Source organism: Serpula lacrymans (genome assembly GCF_000218685.1).
Source record: "Serpula lacrymans var. lacrymans S7.9 unplaced genomic scaffold SERLAscaffold_5, whole genome shotgun sequence".
Taxonomy (NCBI): Eukaryota; Fungi; Basidiomycota; class Agaricomycetes; order Boletales; family Serpulaceae; genus Serpula; species Serpula lacrymans.
This window is the reverse complement of record NW_006763294.1, coordinates 1,503,677-1,516,485: the sequence shown is the minus strand read 5'-3', so window position 1 is coordinate 1,516,485 and position 12,809 is coordinate 1,503,677. Positions and strand designations below refer to the sequence as shown.

The 12,809-nt window shown below is 47.9% G+C and overlaps 2 protein-coding genes across 2 annotated transcripts; one reads left to right on the top strand and one right to left on the bottom strand.

Moving 5' to 3' along the window:
• Positions 1–548: 548 nt before the first annotated feature.
• Positions 549–2,579, bottom strand: amt2 (putative aminotransferase; the record flags this gene model as incomplete). The annotated part of the gene is made up of 9 exons (XM_007316665.1): positions 549–637; positions 708–866; positions 920–1,068; positions 1,124–1,168; positions 1,226–1,323; positions 1,381–1,439; positions 1,498–1,850; positions 1,914–2,159; positions 2,215–2,579. 9 exons carry the CDS (start codon positions 2,300–2,302, stop codon positions 563–565), a joined length of 1,272 nt encoding a protein of 423 aa, XP_007316727.1.
• Positions 2,580–4,450: 1,871 nt separating this feature from the next.
• On the top strand, positions 4,451–12,715 carry pks1 (putative polyketide synthase; the record flags this gene model as incomplete). The annotated part of the gene is made up of 19 exons (XM_007316664.1): positions 4,451–4,495; positions 4,552–4,685; positions 4,739–4,985; positions 5,045–5,250; positions 5,303–5,386; positions 5,438–5,522; positions 5,593–5,740; positions 5,797–5,893; positions 5,951–6,516; positions 6,574–7,802; positions 7,861–8,131; positions 8,196–8,319; positions 8,373–8,575; positions 8,626–8,810; positions 8,865–8,973; positions 9,024–10,642; positions 10,691–11,085; positions 11,138–11,295; positions 11,357–12,715. 19 exons carry the CDS (start codon positions 4,451–4,453, stop codon positions 12,652–12,654), a joined length of 7,203 nt encoding a protein of 2,400 aa, XP_007316726.1.
• Between the last annotated feature and the right edge of the window lie 94 nt (positions 12,716–12,809).

Genomic DNA, 12,809 nt, shown 5'->3' with positions numbered 1-12,809 from the left:
TGCTGTACATATGTGTGCTGTTAGTATCGCACCGGCTCATATTTTATATATGCATGGACTTCCTGGAAAGTCATCGCGCCTCTCTAATATTAAACATGTATCTTAGTACTTAGCATGGAAAGTTGGCCTTGTTGTTAGGCCAAGCGCACGGAACATACTCAGAGTTTGTAGGGGCTTTGGTTTCGGGAAAAGCCTAACAGATAGCGGGTAGTTGATGCACATTCAGTTGAATATCGAATGATGGCGATGTTGAACTCTAGGCGAGAATCCTATCTATTCGCCAACGTATATTGTGTGATTGAATATGAAAGATTTTATATATTACTGCCTGCGGGAGTTAGTAACACCACAATACATGTGCTGGCCCCTCATCACTTTCAGTAATTCGGTCTGGTGTAGATTAGCTATTACGGTCAGGGTCGGAGTAAATTCCCGGGGTTTATGATTAGTGATGCCGTCATATCGGATCTATGACCACGAAGGTAAACCGTGGCAACCTTAGATAAGTTATTATTTGTATTTCTACATGATCGCGGGTCGACAATATTCAGAAAAATGGGGTTTACCGAGCCTCGGCTTCTTTGATCTCATTACATATAGCGACGAGCGCATATCCAAGCTTTTCGAAATCTCCGATCTAATCAAGAAGATACAGCGGCGATCAAGGATTAGGCACTCTTGAGCGTCAAGATATTACGCAAGCGTACCTCATTGTAAATCTGAGCGCAGGCCCTCGTCCACCACTTTCCGTTGTGGAAGAAATGGCCAGCGTACATCTTGTGGTCTTGTAAAAGTCTGTTTTGGAAAACGCGGAATACTGCCTTGGTCGAGGCAATAGTTGCGGGAAAAGGAAGTTCCACGTTTACCTACGGGTCCACCACAATAAGTATACGGCGCCAGTTTGACTAATGTTACGTACCATGTTGGCAATCAGTTCGTCCTCATTGTCTGTTACCATCATAGATGTCCCCATGACCTCGGCGAGACGCCTTCCGCCTGCTTTGGCAAGCGAGTGGCAGTAAGCATTGATTGTTTCTTCTCCGCCTATGGAATCCCTGAAGTCCAATGCTAGTGAAAGGAGTCAATTTGAGACAAAATAAAAGGCAGAGCGCCGGATTCCAACCTGCTTTGATACTGAGGAAGGGAATAGCCTCCACGGTTCCAAAATCTAGGGTCAGGGTGCGATAAATAGAAGCAAATGCGCAAGTGAGTTATTCTGGCATACATATAAATTCCATCACGAAGGCGGTGGGGGGCTTATCTTCTGAAGCGGCCAGGACACTGTGCGCAGTCGGAAGCGTGGTTTTGATGATGTGTTGATTGCTATTATGACATTTGTGTGATCAGTAAGGAAATCATGGAAATCCTGACGCCACCTACCGCTTTGGAACGTAGAGAAGGGTGCATCCACGCTTAGTGTACATCCATTTGCTACAACTCTGTCCGCATTTCATATCAGTTGATTGATCTCTTCAAGAAAAAGCAACAGTGACTCACTCCGACCCAGAAATCGGGGTCAGCTTCACTTAAACCAATATTGAGCTCCTGGCCAAGTGAGTGTGCACCATCAATCACGCTCCAAACCCCCTCTTCTTTGCAAATCTTGACCATCTGTTTCCAAGGCATTAAGATAGCTGGCTGAGACACAATAGTGTCAATGAGAGCCACAATCGTATTGTTCGGAGCCTGTGACTTCACGGCACGAAGGTGTTCGCGGAACGAAGCTAGGATAGTAGCATGCGACTGAGGGAAGTCTAGGATGAACTTGGAGACGCCAGGGTGTGGGACTTGTGGACGTGCCCCAGTGATATTTTCAACCGCTCGGGCAATAGAGTCGAAAGTGGTGCTGGCTGAAGCGCAAATAAATGAATGATGTAAGACTCGGAAGGGGCACCAGAAGTTGCAGGGCTTACCAGACACCAATATGTCGCCCTCGGCCCATTCGAAGTTTCGTAGTACTGTATTGATACCGTTGCTTACGTTCGGGACAAGCACGCATTCGTCCACATCTGCACCGACGAGTTGTGCCAGACGTGCTCGCCCTTCGTCCAAGAGTAACTCGTATTCTAGCCTCATGAAGTAGTCTGGGTTGGACTCGACTCGATTGGTTAGAGCATGAGCTGCTTCGACTACCGGTTTGGGCACAGCTCCAAAGGCACCTAATCATCTCGCAGCTCAACAGACATAGGTGGACATAAGTAGTGTTGTACATACCGTGATTCAGGTTAATGTAGTCTGAATCAAACCCGAAGTACGAGCGCATGGCGTGACCAAAGGCAGGTGAGGAGGATTCGGAAGACATGATTATTGTAGTAATGGATGAAAGTGAATTCAACAGAGACGAGGGGCTGGAGAGGTCAAAGGGAACTGATACAGATTCTGACTCGACGAATTTGAAGGATAAGTGTGTTGAAATATGAATATGACACAGTGATGGATACTAGGTGGACACAGCTAAATGATAATCGAGGTCATAGATAATGGTAGGCCAAGGTACCTGAGTTTGTGTGATCAAACAGCATCACTTGACGATGGTGCGTGTACTATGTTGCGACGTTGTCGGTATTGTGATCCGTGTTAGAACCTGAGGCTACTGCCTTCATCATGATATGTTGCAAGGGACAAGCCGTGTTGCGTAATGCTGTATTTCCCAAGGGCCCCGCGTGAACACAGTTATGGAAGGAGGGGCATAAGTATCAATGTTCAGTCTCCGAGGGCGAATCACGGGGTCTGTATTTCTGATCTGATCCAGTCAGAGATCTCTCGATGGAAGTAATTCGGCGAGTAACTTAAATCAAGCTGATGGTTTCGACCTCGATTATTACGTAATACCTGTACCCTAGTATTTTTATGTTTTACAGATCTCCCAGATACGTACACAGCGGCGTAACTCTTTGCGCTGGCGGTCACGGCTAATTGGATTGACAGCATGTGACATTCGCACGGACCTGTGCCAGCGGATCTTTTGCTCCATCGTGCTATTACCCTAAGCAAGCTCACTCGTCTTCATCTTCACGCTCATATATCATCTGGCAGGTCAAAACGTAATACTTAGTATATCAACCGAAACATGCGCAGCCTTGGGCCTAGAAGTACTGGTCACCCTTGGATGTATGGGGTTACTACAGACCTCTCCGAGCAAGTGAAAGTGGGAGTTCATTTGAGGTCAGATACAGCTCACGATATAGTCTTCTTCTGAGCCTGATGGCCCTACATCAGCACTGCATGCGTGGTGGAGAAAGCAACTCATTCCTGTGGTTGGTTTCGATCCGCCTTATCAAACCACACTGTTAGCGAATCAACTTTGCTTCAAGTAAACAATGTCCCATTGTCAGCAGCATCTCATCAGTAATCAGTGTTAGGCGACTTTGGAGCACAACGAAGGCTGTCCTGGAAGTTCCGCGCTGCTCGTTTCCTGCGAGCATGGGAACCTTACGACGCTCCAATGTGTCTACGTCAGTACCTCTGACCCGTAGAGCCCATTTGGCGACTGGTAATAAAGCATCATTTCAAGACTCCGCGCTCCAACTGCTAGATAACAGATTCAACCGTATGCCATCAGATTAGCGGAACTGCCTCGCGACCTTGGTTATACTCCTTCTTGCCCGGATATTTTTTTCTGATGCGGCGAATTGCAATGTCATAATTGTTCTGAGGACATGCGAACTTCGGAGGTGAGCAGCGCGCTGTGAAATAGCAATACCCGCGATCCTGTACTATTTGACTTGCATGCAGCTGGGATTAGCTATCCAGTAACTGCGTGTAGGGACTTGACGATTCTGATGCAGCGGCAATGTCCGATTCTTTGTATTTTCCCATCTTGAGCAGACTTGGAAAAGCCACGATCACTTCAATCTTCCATTCACTTAAACCAATAGACTTTCCCGTTTGACCAGGATGATTGGCGGCCCTGGTGTATGCTTGACGACCCTGACAGCTCATGGCTATTCTCGTGCGATTGGTTGTCCGACGTCGTTACGAACCTCGTTCAAGGTTCTCCATCTGTGCTAGTAGCTAAATGCTGGACTTTCAAAAATTCCGGGACTAAACACTGATTTGACTATCGGAGCTTTATTCACAGCCTGAACTTGGGTTATCCGAGAAGAAATAACAGAGTTAAACATATCGTTATCGAGCGTTCCCATTGGTCAAGATGTCAATATAGTGAGGCGTGAAGGCACTCCCGTTCAATGTTGTCTCGTACCTGACAACTCTGATAGATGATGGCTGTCCCTATACGTCTTGATCTGTCACTGTGCTTGAGTGAGCGGCATCCCGGAGTAAGTTTTATATTACTGTCTTGATGTCAACGTCTTACGTTGTCTGTGGTCTCTGTTGTATAAAGACACTAAAGTGTCGAGTTCAGTCCCTCAACAACAACTACTTTTAATTCCTCTCTATTCGCTCTCACATATTTGCTCTTAACTTCTAATACCATAGTATTATTAACATGTCATCCGGACTTCAGAGCTCGCAGAAACAACCCATAGCCATTGTGAGTAGTTTGACTTCAGTACAGGTAGCTCTCCTCACCCTAACGTGTCTATAAAGGTCGGTATCGCCGCCGACCTCCCCAGCGGAGACTATGCACCAACTAATTTGGACTACAAGAAATTCATGGAATTCCTATTGAATAAAGGAGAAGCATACGAAGAAATTCCTAAAGAACGCTTTAACGTTAAATCGTGAGTCTTTGTTAACCTTGTACCTAGGCCCCGTCTGATTTGTATCACAACAGATGGGCGGGAGAGACTCTCGGTCGAGTAATTGCTACGCGTGGCGCTTTCCTCAAGGAAGTAGGATCGTTTGATCACGTCGAATTCGGTATATCAGGAAAAGATGCCCGGGCCATGGCACCGAGTATCCGTAAACTTGTCGAGTTATCATTTTTGGCCTTGCTTGATGCGGGCATTGAGTATCGGGGTCGTGATGTCGGCTGTTACGCTGCTGGCACAGCTTTCGACATCTTAAGTATCACAGAACCGGTAGGTTTCTCAACGAGTAACCTTGCTTCCGTTTGCGATTTTAATATTTTACTGTCCAGGATGAGTTCGAGGCCAAGGGTTCTTTCGCTGGAACACCCTCTATGATGGCCAACAAAATATCGTATCACCTTGACTTGCAAGGACCTTCCGTCCCAATGGACACTGCCTGCAGTTCAAGTTTGACTGCCTTACATCTTGCTGTCCAGGCAATTCGAGCTGGAGAGTGTGAATCCGCTGTTGTTGCTGGATGCCAGCTTAATTTGAGGTAATTATCTGGCTTCCTTTATCTTATATTTACTGATGTTCCTTTTCAAAAGATTGGCTGATTTTATCCAGTACAGTCAAGCTTCTGTGCTTGCTCGGGATGGCAAGTGCAAACCTTTTGACGCCGGAGCTGATGGGTAAGCTTTGGTTTTTTAAGCATTGTGTACGACGATAGTAATCGTACGTAGTTTCTCGCGAGGTGAAGGTGCCGTTGTAGTTGTCCTCAAGCCATACGAAGATGCTATCAGGGATGGTGACTACATCTATGGCAATGTACGTACTGGCTGTGGACATCTGTGATGGAAGCTGACTCATGGTTGTATCTGCTCTGTTCTCGATTTAGATCCTTGGGTCGGGAATTAACTCTTGCGGAGGTGTTGCTCCGGTTTACGCTCCTGTCGGTGACGCACAAGCCGAGGCTATGCGCAAGGCTTACCTGGGTATCGACCGCAACCCAAGAGAAGTCGATTTCGTTGAAATGCATGCAACTGGTTAGTTATCTCGACAGCTCGATTCGTCCATCAACTAAGACTTCCTTCATTCATAGGTACTTCGGCCGGAGATCCAGTGGAGAGTGAATGGATTGGTCAATATTTTAACAGGGAAGAGGAATTAATGATCGGTAGTGTGAAGGGTAACATCGGGTAAGCTAACCAGTATCTCTTCTCTGAAGCATCTAGCTTATTGAGCTTTGCAAATAGTCATTTGGAAATTACAGCTTTCCTTGCATCTTTATGTAAAGTGTGCGCCATTCTGGAGACGGGAGTGGTGCCTCCTAATGTCAACCTTACGAAACGTAATCCCGCCATCAAATGGGGCCAATACAAATTCCAAGTTCCTCTTGAAGCCACACCAATTAAGCCGCGTTCTGCATCCGGAAAGCTGTTGGTTTCCATGTCGAGCTTCGGTATTGGTGGTGCCAATGGTCACGTCGTTGTCGAGAGTCCATCGCCTTTGGGCGAACCACAGGTTGTTGGTCAAGTTGCGACTGGCCCTGTTCTACTTGTGGCAGCTGGCTTGTCGCCTAGATCCACAACTGCCATCGCTGACTCCTTGGGTGGTGTTGTCAACAGTCAGCCCGAGAATCTGGCGGCGGTTTCTGCCATTTATGGTCGTCGAGCCAGGCAGATGACATGGCGGTCCTTTGCTATTGCTCGCCCAGGGCAGCAAGCTCAAGCTTTACAATTCCCAGCACCAGCTTTATCCCCCCGTATTAAGCCACCTATGGTCTTCTTGTTCTCTGGCCAGGGTCCTCAACATATTAACAGTAAGCAGCATTGGTTGTGGCTCTGTCGCAGGACCTGATCTGATCTTTATATTCCAGTGGGTCGTCAGCTATTTAAGAAATTTCCAGTGTTCCGTGATACAATCATGGAACTGGACGCTTGCCATCGCGAAATGACTGGTCACTCTTTGAGCGAGTTGGTCGGATTATTTGAAGATGTCACACCCATTGAAACTCTGCCCTCCATATGGCCAATTTCTGTTATTCTCCCTTCGCTCGCCATGGTTCAGATGGCGCTTTTCGACTTGCTAGTTAGCTTTGGCCTTCGCCCGGACATGGTTATTGGCCACTCCGCTGGTGAGACTACCTTGTTATACGCATCAGGAGCAGGCTCGAAGGTAATGGCGATGGAGATTGCCATTGCTCGCGGAAAGGCTATGACTCTCGTTGAGAAAGCTAATGGGACAATGGCTGCTCTCACTTGCACTCCTGCACAAGCACAAGCCATCATCCACGCTGTCACTCGTATGGATGCTAAGAAGGGTATCCTCGAAATCGCGTGCTATAACGCTCATGAAGCTGTCGCCATTGCAGGTCACACCTATTTGGTAGAGAAAGCAGTAGAGTTGGCAGGAACAAGAGGTATTCTTGCCCGTAAAATTCAGACGGGTGTTGCTGTCCATTCCAGCCTCATGGAGGTTTGTGAGAATTATTACCGTTCGTTGGTCTCGGAAGTGTATGCCAGACACCCTGGTGCGCACACGCCTGTAGTGCCGACTTACTCTACTGCTACGGGTGATCTGAAAACGGACGAATTCACCGAGGAATACTTCTGGCAGAACAGCAGGAATGCAGTTCTCTTCACTCAAGCCATTGGTTCCATCCTCAAGACTCACCCCAACGCTTGTTTCGTGGAAGTCAGCCCTCACCCAGTGTTGTCCACCTACTTGCAGGAACTTGGTGTTCCTATGGGGTCTGTAGTGTGCCCCATGCGCCGCTCCAAGAAATTGGAGGAATTCCACGAAGAATCCAAGCTCCTGGAAGCACTTGGACAGCTTGTCGTCATGGGTCACAATTCTGTCAATTTCTGTATTCTCAACTCGCAGAAGGTTATATCGCATTCCCTCACTATTCCACCATACCCATTCGCGAAGAAGTTCGTGCCTTACCTTTCTGAGCATTCCCGTGTCGCGCAGAAGCAATTTGGCGTTCGTAACGGCCCATTGAACCATGTAGATCTGCGCATCAATAAGCTCACACACCCTGAAATTGCACAACATCTTATAAACGATGAACCTATCATGCCTGCTGCAGGATATCTAGAAATGGTAGGTTTATACAATCTAATTTTTAGGTTAACGAATTCTGAACATTGATCTTTCGTAGGCTTTGGAGGCTGGTGCTAAGGTGCTCTGGAATGTGAAGTTCCATACAATCCTGTCTATGTCTGCGGAAAGCCCTGTACCAGTCGAGGTGGAGATAGACCGTATGCACTGGGCCGTGAAATCTCGTGGCGGTTCTGCAAATCTTATGGAGGGTACCACTGTTGCATCGCGTCTGCACGCCGATGGATTCATGTCCAAGGTCCCAGTGGATAATCTGGATAATCTTAATATTGAGGCTATTCGCAGTCGGTGCCAGCCGCGTAGCATGGAGAGTAAGTCTCAAAGAACTCTGTTAGTTTGAGATAAAACTAAACGTTGGCTTTCTGCCGCATTCAGATTTCTATGATGCTCTAAAGCATTTCGCTCAATATGGTCCCGTTTTCCGTCGTATCACAGAGTTCAATATGGGCATAGATGAAGCCGTATTGACTATTCGGGGAGGGGCTGCTGATCTACCTGGGTTGGAGCGCTTCCTCTTTTTAGCTTATTATATGCTGACTTCATTCACTCAAGATTTGATAACTTTGTCATTCATCCTGCTATCCTTGACGCATGCATTCATGTGGTAGTGCATCCTTCCTTCACGAGGAATCCGGATCACAAGGTTTACTACCTTCCGGCTCGGGTGGAGACTTTCATGGTGCATGAGCGCCTCTCCCAAGGTACTTTCCCTGGAACAGTGTATGCACATGCTCTATTGAGAGAGTGGCGACCTTGTATGTCTTTTCTATAAACAGTGCAAGTCTTTAATTGATGTTCTATTCAGCTGAATTGGTAACCGATGTCACTGTGGTCGACTCTACTGGAACCAGACTATGTACCATGAGTGGGCTGGTCGTTGAGCGTCATTACAACACTCTTCCTCGTACCATTAGCAAACGATTCAACGTTGCATATCAACCATTTGGCATCTCTCCACGTATGCGCGTGCCCAAAGAGCACTCGGTTCCCGTATGTGGAAACAATACATCTTAATGACTTGATGCTGATGCACAATTTCGACAGCATGGTGCAGATCCAGAGGACGCATTGTTCCGAATTGCTCGTGCTGCGTTGAACCATCTGACTGGTGTGTGTGGAAAGAAAACTATTCGTATTTTGGCTTTGGATTACGGTAAGCATCAAAAGTTGTGTTGGTGTCAAGCCCTAATATTCCTCTCGCAGGTTCTGGCGAACTGAACCGCCAGCTTTGCTCTTCGTTTGAAAAGATTGTCCAATCAGGTTCTAGCGTCGCCTATTTCGTTAGCATGAAAGATTCCGCATCTTTGGCACAGCAGGCTCTGCCGCGCTTTTGCAGACCGGTGTCTTTGGATTTCTCAGAACCGTTGGATAAGCAAGGCCTCCCGCAAGCCTCCTTCGATGCTGTTATCAGCCTTCAGGCATTAGGATCACGTGATTCTCTTGACCAAGACCTTCATCAGCTAAACTCTTTACTTCTTCCTGGAGGATTCTTGCTACTCGCTGAACCTGCTCAACGATCATCGAATACTCCTTCTAGTAGCCTGCATACCTGCAGTGAATGGCTTTCACTCTTCAGTTCTTTGGGAATGCGTACTACTACCCACTGCGTGAAGGCTGATACCTCGCCCTTCGTTGTCCTGGAAGGCCAGCGTCAATCAATCTCTTTTGCTCCCTCCTCGGGCGCACCGAAGGAAGATATATTGTTCATATCATATGCTGTTGGCCGCGAAATGGAGATTCAGCGCATACTGAAGGGCCTGGACATTGACAATCCAGCGAAGGTTTGGTTCACTGCTACGGATCCCATGGATGCCGATGGTGGAAGAGGGTTCACGCGTTCAGTTCGGCGTGAGTTCCCACTGTGGGATATCGGCTTTGCTATCTTCGGCTTCCAGTGTCCTCGAGCTGAGCAGACCAACATTATCAATCGTCTTCTAGCAACACCTGGTATGGAACGGGAAGTTTATGTCGATGAGGAGTATCAAGTATTTGTCCCTCGCTTCCATGAAGGTCCTACTGTGTCTCCTGGTACCAAGATCGAACACGGTGATTCGACCGAATTATCACCATCCGATGTGCAGGTCACTGTTGTCGCTTCGTCTCCCTCAGATGCTGGGTTCTATGGCGTTGTTGGGCGTGTGACGAATGTTGGTGATGAATCAGACGCATCTTTGGTCGACTCCTTGATAACTACCGTCGTGAAGAGCGCACCGACAAAGCACCTGAGGGTGCACAGGGGTGCTGTAACACCTGTCCCGGATGAACTTGATGCGCAAGTCGTGGCATCTGTCATCCCAGTTTTATTGATCGGTGGTTTGGCTATTGGCGCAGGAGCTCTTCGGGATCCATCGCGCATGAAATCGGGTCGTATCGTTGTTACTCACAGTGACACGGCCACTGGTCAGGCACTCGCCTGGTTCCTGCATACTTTGGGTCTCCAACCCATTGGTGTAGGCTCCAAAGCTTCGCCGTTTGAACTTTCGAAGCTCGCTCTCCGCAACGGGGACCTGGTTTTGTCTGGCTACAGTCACGACAATCAACTTTTGACAAGCTTCGTTGCCGAGGGAACTCGTGTGTTCTCTTGGGCCACAAGCATAAATCTCGCACACACTCTTTCCAGCGACCCTTGGCTTGTTGGCGATACTTTGCAGGCTGCAGTTGACATATCCTCGGAATTCGAGCTGCCTAATGTAAAAGTGCTCAGTGGGCCTAGTACCGAATCATCTTCTGCGAGCTCCAAGTTATTCAAGGCTGATGAGGCATATCTGCTGGTAGGAGGTGTTGGAAGTTTGGGTATGCACATTGCTCTGTGGATGTACGAAGTGCGTATTCATCACTCATTCTGGAGTAATTAACTAACTCCCATGCAGAAAGGCGCTCGGCACATCGTCTTGACATCTCGATCCGGCCGCCAGTCCTTAGAACGCGCAAATGATATTTTAGCCATGCGAATGCTCAGTTACCTTGAGACCAGACCAGACCTAGACCTCAAAATAGAGGCTTCAGACGCTACCTCTTTAGAAGCATTGCAGAAGACGCTCGCGGGTGTTACGCGTCCTATAGCTGGTTGCATGCTTTTACCCGCAATCTTAATTGACAGAGGGTTCTTCTCGCAGGATGCTTCGAGCTTCAAGACCGTCTTCGACTCAAAACTGCGTGTGTTCGAGACAGTGGAGGCTGGTCTTGATATTGCGAAGTTGGACTTCTTGGTTACGTTCTCGTCTGTCGTAACCTTTGGTAATGCAGGCCAGACCAATTATGCAAGGTATGTGCTGGTTTCGTTCGCATGCACATTCCGCCTTACCCTTATTACGCAGTGCGAATACGGTGGTGGAAGGCAAGACAGCACAATACAGGAATGCCTTTTCTATCATCACCCCGGCCATTACCGACACTATCGCTATGGTCGGCAGAGCTGATCTCGACTTCCAAGTACATGGACGGCACTTATTGGCCTGGTCCTACTCTGCTAGAGGTAAGTAATATCTGACGCGCCAATGCTGTGGAACATTGCTCATGTTCACACTTAACCACAGAGCTTTGCAACTGCATTGAGGATGGACTTTTCAAGCTTCAGGATGAACCCTTCAAACTTTATGTTCCAGACCTTGACTGGGAGCTTGTCGAAAAGCATCTAGGACCTTCTCCGCTCTACGAGCATTTAATTCCACGATCTGCCTCTGTGCAATCTGCGCCGTCCGGAGAAAGCGCTGCTGATGCACTTCGTAACGTTGTTTTACAGTTCCTTGATGTGGACCCAGCCGACTTCTCTGTTGATGTCCCCTTCACTTCATATGGGATTGACTCTCTGTCCGCTGGTAGACTGTCCTACGCTTTACGACCATTCATCACGATTTCACAAATTCAACTCCTTGGTGACATCAGTCTTGCTGACGTCGAACGCCGTATTGAAGCCGAGTCTCAGACTGAGGATATCTCTAACCCCGGCTCTGCACATGATGTCCAGAAGGATGGTGGCTCTGGAGTGCAACAACCGGTAGTGAAGATAGCAGATTACGAAGGTGATACGCCATTGATCCTTCTCCACGGTGCCAGCGGCAGCATTCTCCCCTTCATGTCTATGAAGCAGAACTTCAGGACCTCGTTGTGGGCTCTTCAGACTACTCCAGAAACGCCTGTGCATTCGATTAGAGCCATTGGTCAGTACTACTACGAACACATTAAGGCAGCTCGGCCGCATGGACCATACCGTCTTGCTGGTTTCTGCGGGACTTCCACTATTATCTTTATGGTCGCGCGTATCATGCAGGATAATGCAGACGAAGTTGTTCAGCTGGCTATTCTTGATCACTTCCCTCTCTTGTGGGCCTCACCCCTCGTTAAGCCTGACGAAGAGAGCATCAACTTGCGCACATCTGGTCCCGCTGTCCTGAAGCGAACTATGGACACTATGCTGCAATTGTATAGAATCGACGGCGCGCCCTCACGTGTTCGTACCGCTGAGGACTTTGATAAATTGATGGATGGTCACGAGGTTTCTCCTCAAGTTCGCGGTTGGATGGATACCATAACCAGTCTTCTTGCCGCCACTTACGAATTCATGTTCGAGTTGCTCCCTGCCGACGAACCTTACTCGGTCGACGCATTGCGAGAAGCATTTGCAGGCTGGTTGAGAGAGCTGCGTGTACCTATCACCATGTACATGGCATCGGGGGGTTATATTGCATTGATTCCTGAGGAAGAGAAACAAGGCTGGGAGCAGTACTCGATTCATTCGGTGTATCCTGATGCCAAAGTCATGGGATTCGAATGCAGCCATTTCCAAATCTTAGACTTGCCAGAGCTTGCAGAGGAAGTCCAACGTGGCTGGTGATTTTTACGTCGTTTTTCGCTATGAGATGCTCGATGGTCGCTGATGACATGGACATATATACAATTCGCACACACATTCCCTATATAAACGCACATATACTTTCACTCATATTTCACAGTACAGTCCCTTTACATTTACGTTATTTATTCCATAGC